Below are 13,247 nucleotides of genomic sequence, written 5' to 3' on the forward strand. Positions count from 1 at the left end.
GCTAGATTGCATCAGAAATCTCTGACATTTCCCGTCATATTTTGCAGGCATGGATATGAATGAAGAAGGGCTATGGGTTACGATACCTGGCATCAGAGGAGTACGGATAGGCTGGTGGAGAAGAGGGCAGATTTCCGCCATACGCTCCTCTTGCTGGGTTAGGCGCCACTGTAGCTCTGCTGAATCCATTCTGTTTTTGAGGAGAGGTATTCTGTAATGAATACTCAGGGAGAAAAAGGTGTAGATTCACGCACAGGGCGCGGCAGGTGTTTATTTCACCTTAGCAGAAGGTAGGAATCGTGGTCACAGGCAGGCAATGGTCATACACAGGTATGCAAACAGGCAGGTGAATCAAAATTAGGACTGAAGGCTATAATTGGTTCTCACAAACGAGCTAGGAAAAGGCCTAGTAGAGTCAAAACTAACAATACCTCACAAAGGCACAAACAAAATGAACTAAACTAAATAAGGAGCTGATGAGACCAGGTGAGTAACTAACACAGGTGAAATCATTGAACAAAAATGAAAGACAGGACTACGTTCAAGAACACAAAGAAACAGAATGCAAGGTTGACTTAGAAAATTAACGCAGAACCTTACAATATCTGCAATTTGGCAGTACACCCAGAACCTTGTTTAGAGAAAGGGATATCTCAGTTTCAAGGTCTCCGCTTAGAGAGAAAAGCATTTTGAGGTATTAGTCTGTCACATGGATGTCACATGGATGACAATGGATTTCCACAACAGTAGTAAATGCCAGACGCACCTATTTGTGTCAAGAACTGCAATGCTGCTGGGTTTTTCATGCTCAACAGTTTCCGTGTGTATCAAAAATGGTCCACCACCCAAAGGACATCCAGCCAACTTGACACAACTGTGGGAAGCATTCAAGTCAACATGGGCCAACATTGCTGTGGAACACTTTCAACACCTTGCAGAATCCACATGGTGGGGGGGGGGGGGGGGTGTCCTAAATGTTTTGTACAGTCAATGTATGCGTTTTTTTTCAGCAGGGCCCTTACAGGATACACCAGGGACTCTGGGTCATGATCCCCATCCCCATCCCCATCACAATTACAACACTGACCTTCTTCACTCCGATCTTCATCATACTCCATCCGTCTGCAAACATTTGAAACATGGCCAAATCATTTATAGTTTACATTGTAGTAGTTTGGGGACCAATTCTCTTACATAATGCCTTACATAGCCTGGCTTTACACACGTAGGGAGGTTCTCTTAATCTAAAAACAGACCCGACAAACTTTCCTCCCTTTCTCCATTCACCATGCGGGTAAAGTGACAGGCACCAACCACATCTGGGACATGATTCTTGATGTATTCAGCCTTAACTTCTACGACAACCCGGAAATTACTCCTTTAACAGGCGCCCTACTCCGAAGTTCAAAGCACATTACTTGGGATGTCAAGATTTTTGTGATGCCCAATGCACTCTTCTTCTGTTCTTCAGAAACACAATTAATCAGAACAAGCCCACTCCTGATCACTCTGACTCCACTTTTCCCAGCACCTGATTCACCTTCCTCGATACCTCAAACAGATCTCCCAGATAAACATTCTTATCCAAAAATCGCATCCCAATAACAAACAAATCCTTTCCCGACATACACTTGTCATCCACTTCAATTTTAGACTATTTCCTTTTTGTTCCATTCTTTGACACAACTGTGTTCTATTCATCATCCCAAACTTTACTCAACGCTCTTCTCTCTTCAGACTCGAACTCCACATCTGCAATTGTTGCCTCAAGTCTCCAACTCTGGAGCCCCTCTCTCTGCAGTCAGAATAATACTTTTTTTAAAAACTGACTTCACAATATGGAAAGGCTGTTTTGATGTTGTAGTTGGTTCTTCTCCATGTCTTTCTCGCTCAAACACCCACACAGAACCAATCAATGCGTCGGCTCAATGTCTGAGTGAATACTGCATTTACAACAGCCTCCTGTCCAGACCAGTGCGTCACAGCTCTCCCTGCACTGTGAGTTGTGTCATCCAGGCGGAGGCTGTGGGAATGAAACCAGTTTCAAAATTCATAGTGGATGCAAGGACTGACACTACATGAGATCACCATTTTTGTGTATACACAGAACATGAACACTAAGAGTGTTGTAGGCTAAAAAAGTAATGGCTAGCTAGCTATGTTATTGTTCTTCAAGAATCAATAAAAAATGATATTAATTGGAATGACTATTGAATGGAGGAAATATCCCACATTGACATTGTGCATTTAATGCCACCATACCAACAATTATTTCCTATACCAATGTGCTTCAAGTTTGCAGAAACCATTTGTGTATGAACATGACAGCTGTGACAAGTCATTCTGCACCAAGTACCACCTAGCTTGGCACCAGCGAAGTCACAGTGGTGAGACTCTTCAGCTGAGTATTTGTGTTTTTTAGCCCCCGAGTGCAGACATTTGAGACATATTGAGTACGAGGAGTTCTGGCTGCAATTGTGTGGTTCTATTTGTTGACATACAGTGCCTTGCGAAAGTATTCGGCCCCCTTGAACTTTGTGACCTTTTGCCACATTTCAGGCTTCAAACATAAAGATATAAAACTGTATTTTTTTGTGAAGAATCAACAACAAGTGGGACACAATCATAAAGTGGAACGACATTTATTGGATATTTCAAACGTTTTTAACAAATCAAAAACTGAAAAATTGGGCGTGCTAAATTATTCAGCCCCCTTAAGTTAATACTTTGTAGCGCCACCTTTTGCTGCGATTACAGCTGTAAGTCGCTTGGGGTATGTCTCTATCAGTTTTGCACATCGAGAGACTGAAATTTTTTCCCATTCCTCCTTGCAAAACAGCTCGAGCTCAGTGAGGTTGGATGGAGAGCATTTGTGAACAGCAGTTTTCAGTTCTTTCCACAGATTCTCGATTGGATTCAGGTCTGGACTTTGACTTGGCCATTCTAACACCTGGATATGTTTATTTTTGAACCATTCCATTGTAGATTTTGCTTTATGTTTTGGATCATTGTCTTGTTGGAAGACAAATCTCCGTCCCAGTCTCAGGTCTTTTGCAGACTCCATCAGGTTTTCTTCCAGAATGGTCCTGTATTTGGCTCCATCCATCTTCCCATCAATTTTAACCATCTTCCCTGTCCCTGCTGAAGAAAAGCAGGCCCAAACCATGATGTTGCCACCACCATGTTTGACAGTGGGGATGGTGTGTTCAGATGTGTTGCTTTTACGCCAAACATAACGTTTTGCATTGTTGCCAAAAAGTTCAATTTTGGTTTCATCTGACCAGAGCACCTTCTTCCACATGTTTGGTGTGTCTCCCAGGTGGCTTTTTATGGATATCTCTAAGAAATGGCTTTATTCTTGCCACTCTTCCATAAAGGCCAGATTTGTGGAATATACAACTGATTGTTGTCCTATGGACAGAGTCTCCCACCTCAGCTGTAGATCTCTGCAGTTCATCCAGAGTGATCATGGGCCTCTTGGCTGCAACTCTGATCAGTCTTCTCCTTGTATGAGCTGAAAGTTTAGAGGGACGGCCAGGTCTTGGTAGATTTGCAGTGGTCTGATACTCCTTCCATTTCAATATTATCTCTTGCACAGTGCTCCTTGGGATGTTTAAAGATGGGGAAATATCTTTGTATCCAAATCCGGCTTTAAACTTCTTCACAACAGTATCTCGGACCTGCCTGGTGTGTTCCTTGTTCTTCATGATGCTCTATGCGCTTTTAACGGACCTCTGAGACTATCACAGTGCAGGTGCATTTATACGGAGACTTGATTACACACAGGTGGATTGTATTTATCATCATTAGTCATTTAGGTCAACATTGGATCATTCAGAGATCCTCACTGAACTTCTGGAGAGAGTTTGCTGCACTGAAAGTAAAGGGGCTGAATAATTTTGCACTCCCAATTTTTCAGTTTTTTTATTTGTTAAAAAAGTTTGAAATATCCAATAAATGTCGTTCCACTTCATGATTGTGTCCCACTTGTTGTTGATTCTTCACAAAAAAATACAGTTTTATATCTTTATGTTTGAAGCCTGAAATGTGGCAAAAGGTTGCAAAGTTCAAGGGGGCCGAATACTTTCGCAAGGCACTGCATGTACAGTATATGGATGCGCAGAGGCCTTCACCACAAATTACAATTTGAAGAAACATCTTAATCGTAAACACAACCATGACGAAAAACCGCATGAATGTTGCGAGTTCATCTTATCACTACATTTTCAGTAAGTCTTTGTCAGTTTTCTGGTTGAACACAGCACAGGTATTATGAAATGCAGTACTTTGGTTGCGGGTGTGTCATTTGCTTTGAGGGATGTGGAAAAGCATTCAGGAAAAACATTCAGCTCAAGTGACGAGTGCCAGCAACACACCAAACGACCTTCTTTTCAGTGAGTAAATGAGGGAGATTGGTATACTAATTTTATTATCCCATGTTGTTGGTTAAACCGGGATGTCCTGGAGTGAATAAATATTCATTTGAAATATAACAGATTTGAGCCCTGTGAACTGAATATCGATGCATATTTTAACCCAGTACAGAACATGCCGGGTACTCCTAGCTTTGTGGTCTAGAGAAGAACATTTTCAGAGGGATCAGTGCAAGATTTTGATACTAATATCTGCCTTTTCGTCTTTCTCACTCATTGGCTTTATAAATGTACCTTTGAAGGCTGTGAGAAACAATTCACTTCCCCAATAAACTCTGGCTTCATGAGAAAGTGCAGAGGTAATATGTATCTCCTGATCCTGCAGCTGGCTTGTCTGGGATTGACACTGAGCCCTGTCGGAGACAAACTGCTAAAATGTTATTTTATCTCACACAGGCTACCCCTGTGAAGAAGATGGCTGTTCTTTCATTGGAAAGACCTGGACGGAGTATACTAAACATAGGAGAGAACTACAGAGATGTATGCCGTCTCATACCTTATGATTGGAAGATTGCTTTTAGAATAGTATGTGTATAAGTATATGGATAACCATAATGGCGCCGGAGGGGATGGCTGCCTTTTTACGGGCTTCTAACCAACTGTGTTATTTTGTGTTTTTCACATTGGTAACTTATTTGTACATAATGTTGCTGCTACCATCTCTTATGACCGAAAAGAGGTTCTGAATATCAGAACAGTGATTACTCACCTAAAACTGGATGAAGTTTATTTCTTTAATGAGTCCGATGCGAAAGTTATACTGTGTCTCAGAGACCAGGCCCAAATCCCTGTCATTCGCGTGAAGAAAATACAGAGGTACAGGGGGTGGAGATCAGGGAGCCTTGTGAGAATTTGTCGGAATAACCCGCCTCCACCATCCGTTCTATTGGCCAACGTGCAATCACTGGAGAATAAACTGGATGAGCTCTGTTCAAAACTATCCTACCAAAGGGACATTAAAAACAGTAATATATTATGTTTCACCGAGTTGTGGCTGAACGACGACACGGATAATATACAGTTGGCTGGGTTTTCTGTGCATCGGCAGGACATAACTGCCACGTCCGGTAAGACGAGACTTGGTGGTGTGTGTCAATTTGTCAATAACGGCTGGTGCGCAATATCCAATATTAAGAAAGTCTTGGGTACTGGACTTCCTGACGGGCTACCCCAGGTGGTAAGGGTAGGTAACAACACATCTGCCACGCTGATCCTCAACACAGGCCCCCTCAGGGGGCCAAGCACAACTCCAACACCCCTATTAAATTTGCTGACAACACAATGGTGGTAGGACTGATCACCGACAATGATGAGACAGCCTATAGGGAGGTCGTCAAAGACCTGGCAGTATGGTGCCAGGACAAAAACATCTCCCTCAACGTGAGCAAGACAAAGGAGATGATCGTGGACTACAGGAAAAGGAGGGCAGAACAGGCCCCCATTCACATCAACGGGGCTGTAGTGGAGCGGGTTGAGAGTTAAATTCCTTGGAGCCCACATCACCAACATACGATCGTGGTTCAAACACACCAAGAAAGTCGTGAAGAGGACACGACAACACCTTTTTGCCCTCAGGAGACAGAAAAGATTTGGCATGAGTCCCCAGATCCTCAAAAGGTTCTACAACTGCACCATCGAGAGCATTCTGACCGTTTGCGTCACTGCCTGGTATGGTGACTACTCTGCACCCGACCGTAAGGCGCTACCAAGGGTAGTGAATACAGCCCAATACATCATTGGGGCCAAGCTTCATGCTATCCAGGACCTATATACTAGGCGGTGTCAGAGGAATGCCCAAAATAATGTCAAAGACTCCTGTCACCCAAGTCATAGACTGTTCTCTCTGCTGAACAATGAATCAAAATTGACAAATTACATTGACACCACCCCTTTGTTTTTACACTGCTGCTACTCGCTGTGTATTATCTATGCATAGTCACTTTACTCCTTCCTACATGTACAAATGACCTTGACTACATGTACCCCTGCACATTGACTCGGTACCGGTACCTCCTGTATATAGCCTTGTCATTGTTATTTTATTGTGTTACTTTTTATTTGAAACTTTATTTAGTCATTATTTTATTCACTCTATTTCTTGAACTGCATTATTGGTTAAGGGCTTGTAAGTAAGCATTTCACGGTATTGTCTACACCGGTTGTATTCGGCGCATGTGACAAATAAAATGTGATTTGTTTGTTTACCTGCACAATTACAACAAAGTTCCTCCGTGAAGGTTGCTTTAAAGTGATTGTCTCCAGCCCTTTTGCAGTGTAATGAGTGCAGCAAGGTGTTTCCCACCTGGTTCCTGAAGCAGCGCTAGTGTGTCCACGCAGGGGAGCGCCCGGTGTTTATCTGTCCCAGGGAGGGGTGCGCCTTTCAACCTGCAGGGCAACATCAGCTCTTTCCATGAAGAGCAGCGCCCTTACACCTGCCCCCATGAAGGCTGTGGAAAGACATTTGCCATCAAGGTATGAATACCTGACCATAGTCCTGTTGTGTTGCTACCAGATTTCCCTCTCTATTTAGTCCAAATCAGCTCCTGTATCTCTGGAGGTGCATTTGAATGAGAGTGGTCCCCACACATTTTAATTACAGTAGTGATAACATGGATATACTTAATAGAAAACGTTGTAGTTCACAGCAAGGCTTACTTCGCCACAGTGTTGCCCACCATCCAGAATGGAAAAAAAAAAAGGAAAGAATAGACATTCCATGTATGCTAGAATATGTTCATTTATTTGAACATAAACTTTGAGTAGCCAGTACATAAACCTTACATGTCGTGCTGTTCCTCATCCCATCCTATGTTTATTGCATATATCGCTGTTTATGTGTACAACGGCCCTCCTCATAAAAAAAACTGGATATGACATGGCCTTCACTAGTTAAGTTTCCACACACACAACTGTTAAGTTAGATTGTATTTAAGTTCAGTGCTGTGAGTCTGGTGTGAGGTCTGTATGGGGAACAGCAGGTGATGTGGTGGGCTCGGAGCTGGTATCAGTGGCCGGCGCTGCTGCACCTTTGTTCATTTCTCTGAGTTCCTTCACTGAGGGTGGACGCAGGATGCACATGGCAGCTCTACCGTCTCGGATTACTTTGGGTTTGGAAACAAATCCTACCAGCCCCTCTATCTGTTGCACCATCTGCTCCAGAGTTGTGTCCTGTCGTCAAAACCATAAAAGCACAACATTAACATTTGAGCTGCCCATACTTTCACATCTCAGGAAAGATGGAGTTCTTGTACACACTCCTTACACACTCCTTTTCCCATCCGCAATCAGAAGAGACAAATATACAGTGTCCTCCATAATTATTGGGACAGTGACACATTTTTTAAATAGTTTTGGCTCTGTAATCCAGCACTTTATATTGGGTGAACCGTTTATAAATTACAGCACTTCTTGTACATGGTCTCCCCATTTCAGGGGACCAAAAGTATTGGGACAAATTCTCTTGCAGTACTAGTCAAAAGGTTGGACACACCCAGTCAAGGGTTTTTCTTTATTGTTACTATTTTCTACATTGTAGAATAATAGTGAAGACATCAAAACTATGAAATAACACATATGGAATCATGTAGTAACCAAAACAGTGTTAAACAAATCTAAATATATTTTACATCTTCAAAGTAGCCACCATTTGCCTTTGACAGCTTTGCACACACTTGGCATTCTCTCAACCAGCTTCATGAGGTAGTCACCTGGAATGCATTTCAATTAACAGGTGTGCCTTGTTAAAAGTGAATTTGTGGAATTGATTTCCTTCTTAATGTGTTTGAGCCAATCAGTTGTGTTGTGACAAGGTAGGGGTGGTATACAGAAGATAGTCCTATTTGGTAAAAGACCAAGTCCATATTATGGCAAGAACAGCTCAAATAAGCAAAGAGAAATGACAGTCCATCATTACTTTAAGACATGAAAGTCAGTCAATCCGGAACATTTCAAGAACTTTGAAAGTTTCCTCAAGTGCAGTCGCAAAAACCATCAAGCGCTATGATGAATCTGGCTCTCATGAGGACCGCCACAGGAAAGGAAGACCCAGAGTTTCCTCTGCTGCAGAGGATAAGTTCATTAGAGTTAACTGCACCTCAGATGCACCCCAAATAAATGCTTCACAGAGTTCAAGTAACAGGCACATCTCAACATCAACCGTTCAGAGGAGACTGCTTGAATCAGGCCTTCATGGTCGAATCGAATTGCTGCAAAGAAACCACTACTGAAGGACACCAATAATAATAAGAGACTTGCTAGGGCCAAGAAACACAAGCAATGGACATTAGACCAGTGGAAATCTGTCCTTTGGTCTGATGAGTCCAAATTTGACATTTTTGGTTCCAACCGCAGTGTCTTTGTGAGACGCAGAGTAGGTGAACGGGTGATCTCTGCATGTGTGGTTCCCACCGTAAAGCATGGAGGAGGAGGTGTGATGATTTGCTGGTAACACTATCTGTGATATATTTAGAATTCAAAGCACACTTCACCAGCATGGCTACCACAGCATTCTGCAGCGATACACCATCCCATCTGGTTTGCGCTTAATGGGACTATCATTTGTTTTTCAACAGGACAATGACCCAACACACCTCCAGGCTGTTTATTTGACCAAGACGAAGAGTGATGGAGTGCTGTATCAGATGACCTGGCCTCCACAATCACCCGTCCTCAACCCAATTGAGATGGTTTGGGATGAGTTGGACCACAGCGTGAAGGAAAAGCAGCCAACAAGTGCTCAGCATATGTGGGAACTCCTTCAAGACTGTTGGGAAAGCATTCCAGGTGAAGCTGGTTGAGAGAATGCTAAGAGTGTGCAAAGCTGTCATCAAGGCAAATGGTGGCTATTTGAAGAATCTCAACTATAAAATCTATTTTGATTTTGAACACTTTTTTGGTTACTACATGATTCCATGTGTTATTTCGTAGTTTTGATGTCTTCACTATTATTCTACAATGTAGAAAATAGTAAAAATAAAGAAAACCCTTGAATGACTAGGTGTGTCAAAACTTTTGACTGGTACTGTAGATGTGTATTAAAGTAATCAAAAGTGTTGTATTTGGTCCCATATTCCTAGCACGCAATGATTACATCAACCTTGTGATTCTACAAACTTGTTGGATGCATTTGCGGTTTGTTTCGGTTGCAATTCAGATTATTTTGTGCCCAATATAAATGAATGGTAAATGATGTACTTTAGCATTTTGGAGTCAGAATATGTTTTAAACACTTCTACATGAATGTGGATACTCCCATGATTATGGATAGTCCTGAATTAATTGTGAATAATTATGAGTGAGAAAGTTACAGGCCTCCAAATATCATTCCCTCTCAAAAACTCAAACCTCCCCTGTTATTCTAATGGTGAGAGGTTAGCTTGTCTTGGGGGTATAGTACTCGTGCGTCTGTAACTTTCTCACTCATCATTATTCACCTTTCATTCGGGACTAGCTGTAATGCATCCAACACGTTTGTAGAGTCACAAGCTTGATGTAGTCATTGCGTCCTAGGAATATGGGACCAAATACTAAACGTTTGCATACTTTAATACACAAATAAGTGAATTTGTCCGAATATTTTAGGGGTCTATGTAAAAAAAAAAGTACTGCAATTTCCGATTCGGATGAAAATACCCTCAAATTAAAGCTGACAGTCTACTACTTAACCTCATTGTCATAGTATCATTTCAAATCCAAAGTGCTGAAGTACAGAGCCAAAACAACAAAACATATGTCACTGTCCCAATAATTATGGAGGGCACTGTATAATTCACCATATCTGAGCCTGGTTTATATTTGTTGCTAATGAATCTCTGCTCTGCCAAAGGAAGGTTTTTGTGTACATATACAGAATTGAGTGTATATTTTTGCGTAAAAAAATAGAGTTCTTAATTAAAAACCAACTGTCTACTATTTTCCTGGTTTCAACTACAGAATAGTGAAGAGGTATCTGGTGTGTTCAGGCTGACACATTTAGGTTTAATATAGGTTTACTGGTTGCAATACTAATGGATATATTTATTTATTATATTTACAGTTGAAGTCGGAAGTTTACATACACCTTAGCCAAATACATTTAAACTCAGGTTTTAACAATTCCTGACATTTAATCCTAGTAAAAATTCCTTTCAATTGCCTTTAAATTCTTTAACTTGTGCCAAACATTTGGAGTAGCCTTCCACAAGCTTCCCACAATAATTTGGGTGAATTTTGACCCATTCCTCCTGACAGAGCTGGTGTAACTGAGTCAGGTTTGTAGGCCTCCTTGCTTGCATATGCTTTTTCAGTTCTGCCCACACATTTTCTATAGGATTGAGGTCAGGGCTTTGTGATGGCCACTCCAGTACCTTGACTTTGTTGTTCTTAAGCCACTTTGCCACAACTTTAGAAGTATGCTTGGGCTCATTGTCCATTTGGAAGACCTATTTGCGACCAAGCTTTAACTTCCTGACTGATGTCTTGAGATGTTGCTTCAATATATCCACATAATTTTTCTCCTCATGACGCCATCTAATTTGTGAAGTGCACCAGTCCCTCCTGCAGCAAAGCACCCCCACAACATGATGCCGCCACCCCTGTGCTTCACGGCTGAGATGGTGTTCTTCGGCTTGCAAGCCTCCCTCTTTTTCCTCCAAACATAACGATGGTCATTATGACCAGTTCTATTTTTGTTTCATCAGACCAGAGGACATCTTTGTCCCCATCTGCAGTTGCAAACCGTAGTCTGGCTTTTTTATGGCGGTTTTGGAGCAGTAGCTTCTTCTTTGCTGAGCGGCCTTTCAGGTTATATCAATATAGGACTTGATTTACTGTGGATATAGATACTTTTGTACCTGTTTCCTCCAGCATCTTCACAAGGTCCTTTGCTGTTGTTCTGGGATTGATTTGCACTTTTTGCACCAAAGTACGTTCATCTCTAGGAGACAGAACGTGTCTCCTTCCTAGGAGGTATTTTATATTTATATGATATTGGTATTATGGTATTATATATGGTATTATATATCCCATGATGTCAAGCAAAGAGGCATTGAGTTTGAAGGTAGGCCTTGAAATACATTCAGGTACACCCCCAATTGACTCAAATTATGTCAATTAGCCTCTCAGAAGTTTCTAAAGCCATAACATCATTTTCTGGAATTTTCCAAGCTGTTTAAAGGCACAGTCAACTTAGTGTATGTAAACTTCTGACCTTACTCGAATTGTGATACAGTGAATTATAAGTGAAATAATATGTCTGTAAACAATTGTTGGAAAAATTATTTGTGTGATGCAAACAGTAGATATCCTAAACGACTTGCCAAAACTATAGTTTGTTAACAAGAAATTTGTGGAGGGGTTGAAAAACGAGTTTTAATGACTCCAACCTAAGTGTATGTAAACTTCCGACTTCAACTGTACAGTATCTGTTCTGTCTAGTTCCATGAGCTTGTTAGGGAGATGAAATACATGAATACGGTAGTAGTCATTATACATACCCAAGAAAATAATCTCTAAAGCATCTTTGAAACTACAGAAGGGTGAATAGAACCAGTATAAAGGCCGTGGTTTTAGGTGATGTGCATCAGACAGGTCAAAATAAAAAAATAGAGAGAGATATTTCTCACCAGTGGCTGTGTATGTTCCACACGCCCTGTTCTCAGAGTGATTCTGACATGGTGATTCTTGTCCAGCCAGCTCTGGACCTGCCTCAGCTTGGTTAGAAGATCATGGTTACCGATGTCAGAGGAAACGGTAAGCTCCTTTACCTGCACAGGGCCTGTGGAGAGACCGAAGGTATGGTTTTGGCTTTCAGAGATCAGACAGGAGGGGATTCCTTTTAGAGAATTCTGATATAACGACTGTATGCAATGCAGAGATGTGCATGTGTGTGACGTAAAGGCAGTAGTTGTGTATGTGCTAAATATTACACACCTGTCTTGGCTTTCTGTTTCTCACGCAGTTTGAGCTGCTCCTCGTGGATCTGTTTGCCAGTCATTAGACGGTAGACGGGTGGATCTTTGTTTTCGTTGAGAGGGACCAGTTTAAGCCCATTCTCGTCCATCAGTCTGAGGACATCAGCTCGATGCATGGTGCCCATGTTCTCGCCATTCTCATTGATCACCTGCAGGTGGCGCTGGTGGATCTTCCGGCCAATACTGCCAATGGTGGCACGAGCTCGGGGATCCTGCTTCTTCTTAGGCACCTGCCCCTCTTCAGTTTCATCCACTGTGGTGGACAGTGGACACCATCCCCAAGACAACGATGCACTCACACATCTCCCATTGTATGATATTAGCCCAGCCCCAGAGGCTGTTCTCCAGGAGTTGAGAGTTCCACCACAGACACCTCTAGATGCATGGCTCAGGGCCCACCTCAGACAAGCACTAGACATTCTGAGCAGAACACAGAGAGAGCAGGAGAGAGTGAGAGAGGTAAACAAACGTGAAACTAGGCATTATTATTCCCAAAAGTAAGTCACTTTTGTCTAGCAATTACGTTTAAAAGTCAGAAAATGCAAGTGAAAGACCATCAAAAACACACTGTTGACAAGCATGGAAACATGGTTAGCTAAGAAAACAATAATTGACAGGGAGAAGTAGCAGCCTCTACATAACGTATTGTACAGGGCTAGGAATACGTACAGATCAGTCAGCTTGCAGGCCGAAACACAGGAACAAAGAATAAGTAAGGTCGCACGAAGAATTGTAAACTTAGCTTTATATTGTACAATAATTCAACGCATACGTATCGCCCTAAAACGGGAGGTGTTTGTTTCCATACAACATGAAAACGGGGTCCTGTCTCCTTAACAGTTCTTAGCGCAGCATGATGACGTAG

The 13,247-nt window shown here is 42.0% G+C and overlaps 1 protein-coding gene and 1 long non-coding RNA gene across 2 annotated transcripts; both read right to left on the reverse strand.

Annotated features, from left to right (window-relative positions):
• Nucleotides 1–239: 239 nt before the first annotated feature.
• LOC149980038 (uncharacterized) lies at nucleotides 240–6,880 on the reverse strand. Its single transcript, XR_016483763.1, has 2 exons — nucleotides 6,736–6,880; nucleotides 240–2,023 (listed from the first exon to the last, which is right to left on the reverse strand). It is a non-coding gene; the product is annotated as an uncharacterized LOC149980038 (long non-coding RNA).
• Nucleotides 6,881–7,152: 272 nt separating this feature from the next.
• mtif3 (mitochondrial translational initiation factor 3) lies at nucleotides 7,153–13,243 on the reverse strand. The gene is made up of 4 exons (XM_021618766.3): nucleotides 13,052–13,243; nucleotides 12,342–12,802; nucleotides 12,035–12,186; nucleotides 7,153–7,601 (listed from the first exon to the last, which is right to left on the reverse strand). The coding sequence occupies exons 2-4, from the start codon at nucleotides 12,799–12,801 to the stop codon at nucleotides 7,368–7,370; spliced, it is 846 nt and encodes a 281-aa protein (XP_021474441.2). The 5' UTR covers nucleotide 12,802; nucleotides 13,052–13,243; the 3' UTR covers nucleotides 7,153–7,367.
• Between the last annotated feature and the right edge of the window lie 4 nt (nucleotides 13,244–13,247).

The sequence above is a fragment of the Oncorhynchus mykiss genome, chromosome 10 (genome assembly GCF_057628025.1).
Source record: "Oncorhynchus mykiss isolate SJ-2025 chromosome 10, ASM5762802v1, whole genome shotgun sequence".
Classification (NCBI taxonomy): domain Eukaryota; kingdom Metazoa; phylum Chordata; class Actinopteri; order Salmoniformes; family Salmonidae; genus Oncorhynchus; species Oncorhynchus mykiss.

Coding starts and splice junctions, on each gene's coding strand:
- mtif3 (XM_021618766.3), bottom strand. CDS start 12,801: ATGTCTAGTGCTTGTCTGAGGTGGGCCCTGAGCCATGCATCTAGAGGT. Junction 12,187..12,341: donor GAAACAGAAAGCCAAGACAG/GTGTGTAATATT, acceptor GTCTCTCCACAG/GCCCTGTGCAGGTAAAGGAG. Junction 7,602..12,034: donor TGGAACATACACAGCCACTG/GTGAGAAATATC, acceptor TTTTGACGACAG/GACACAACTCTGGAGCAGAT.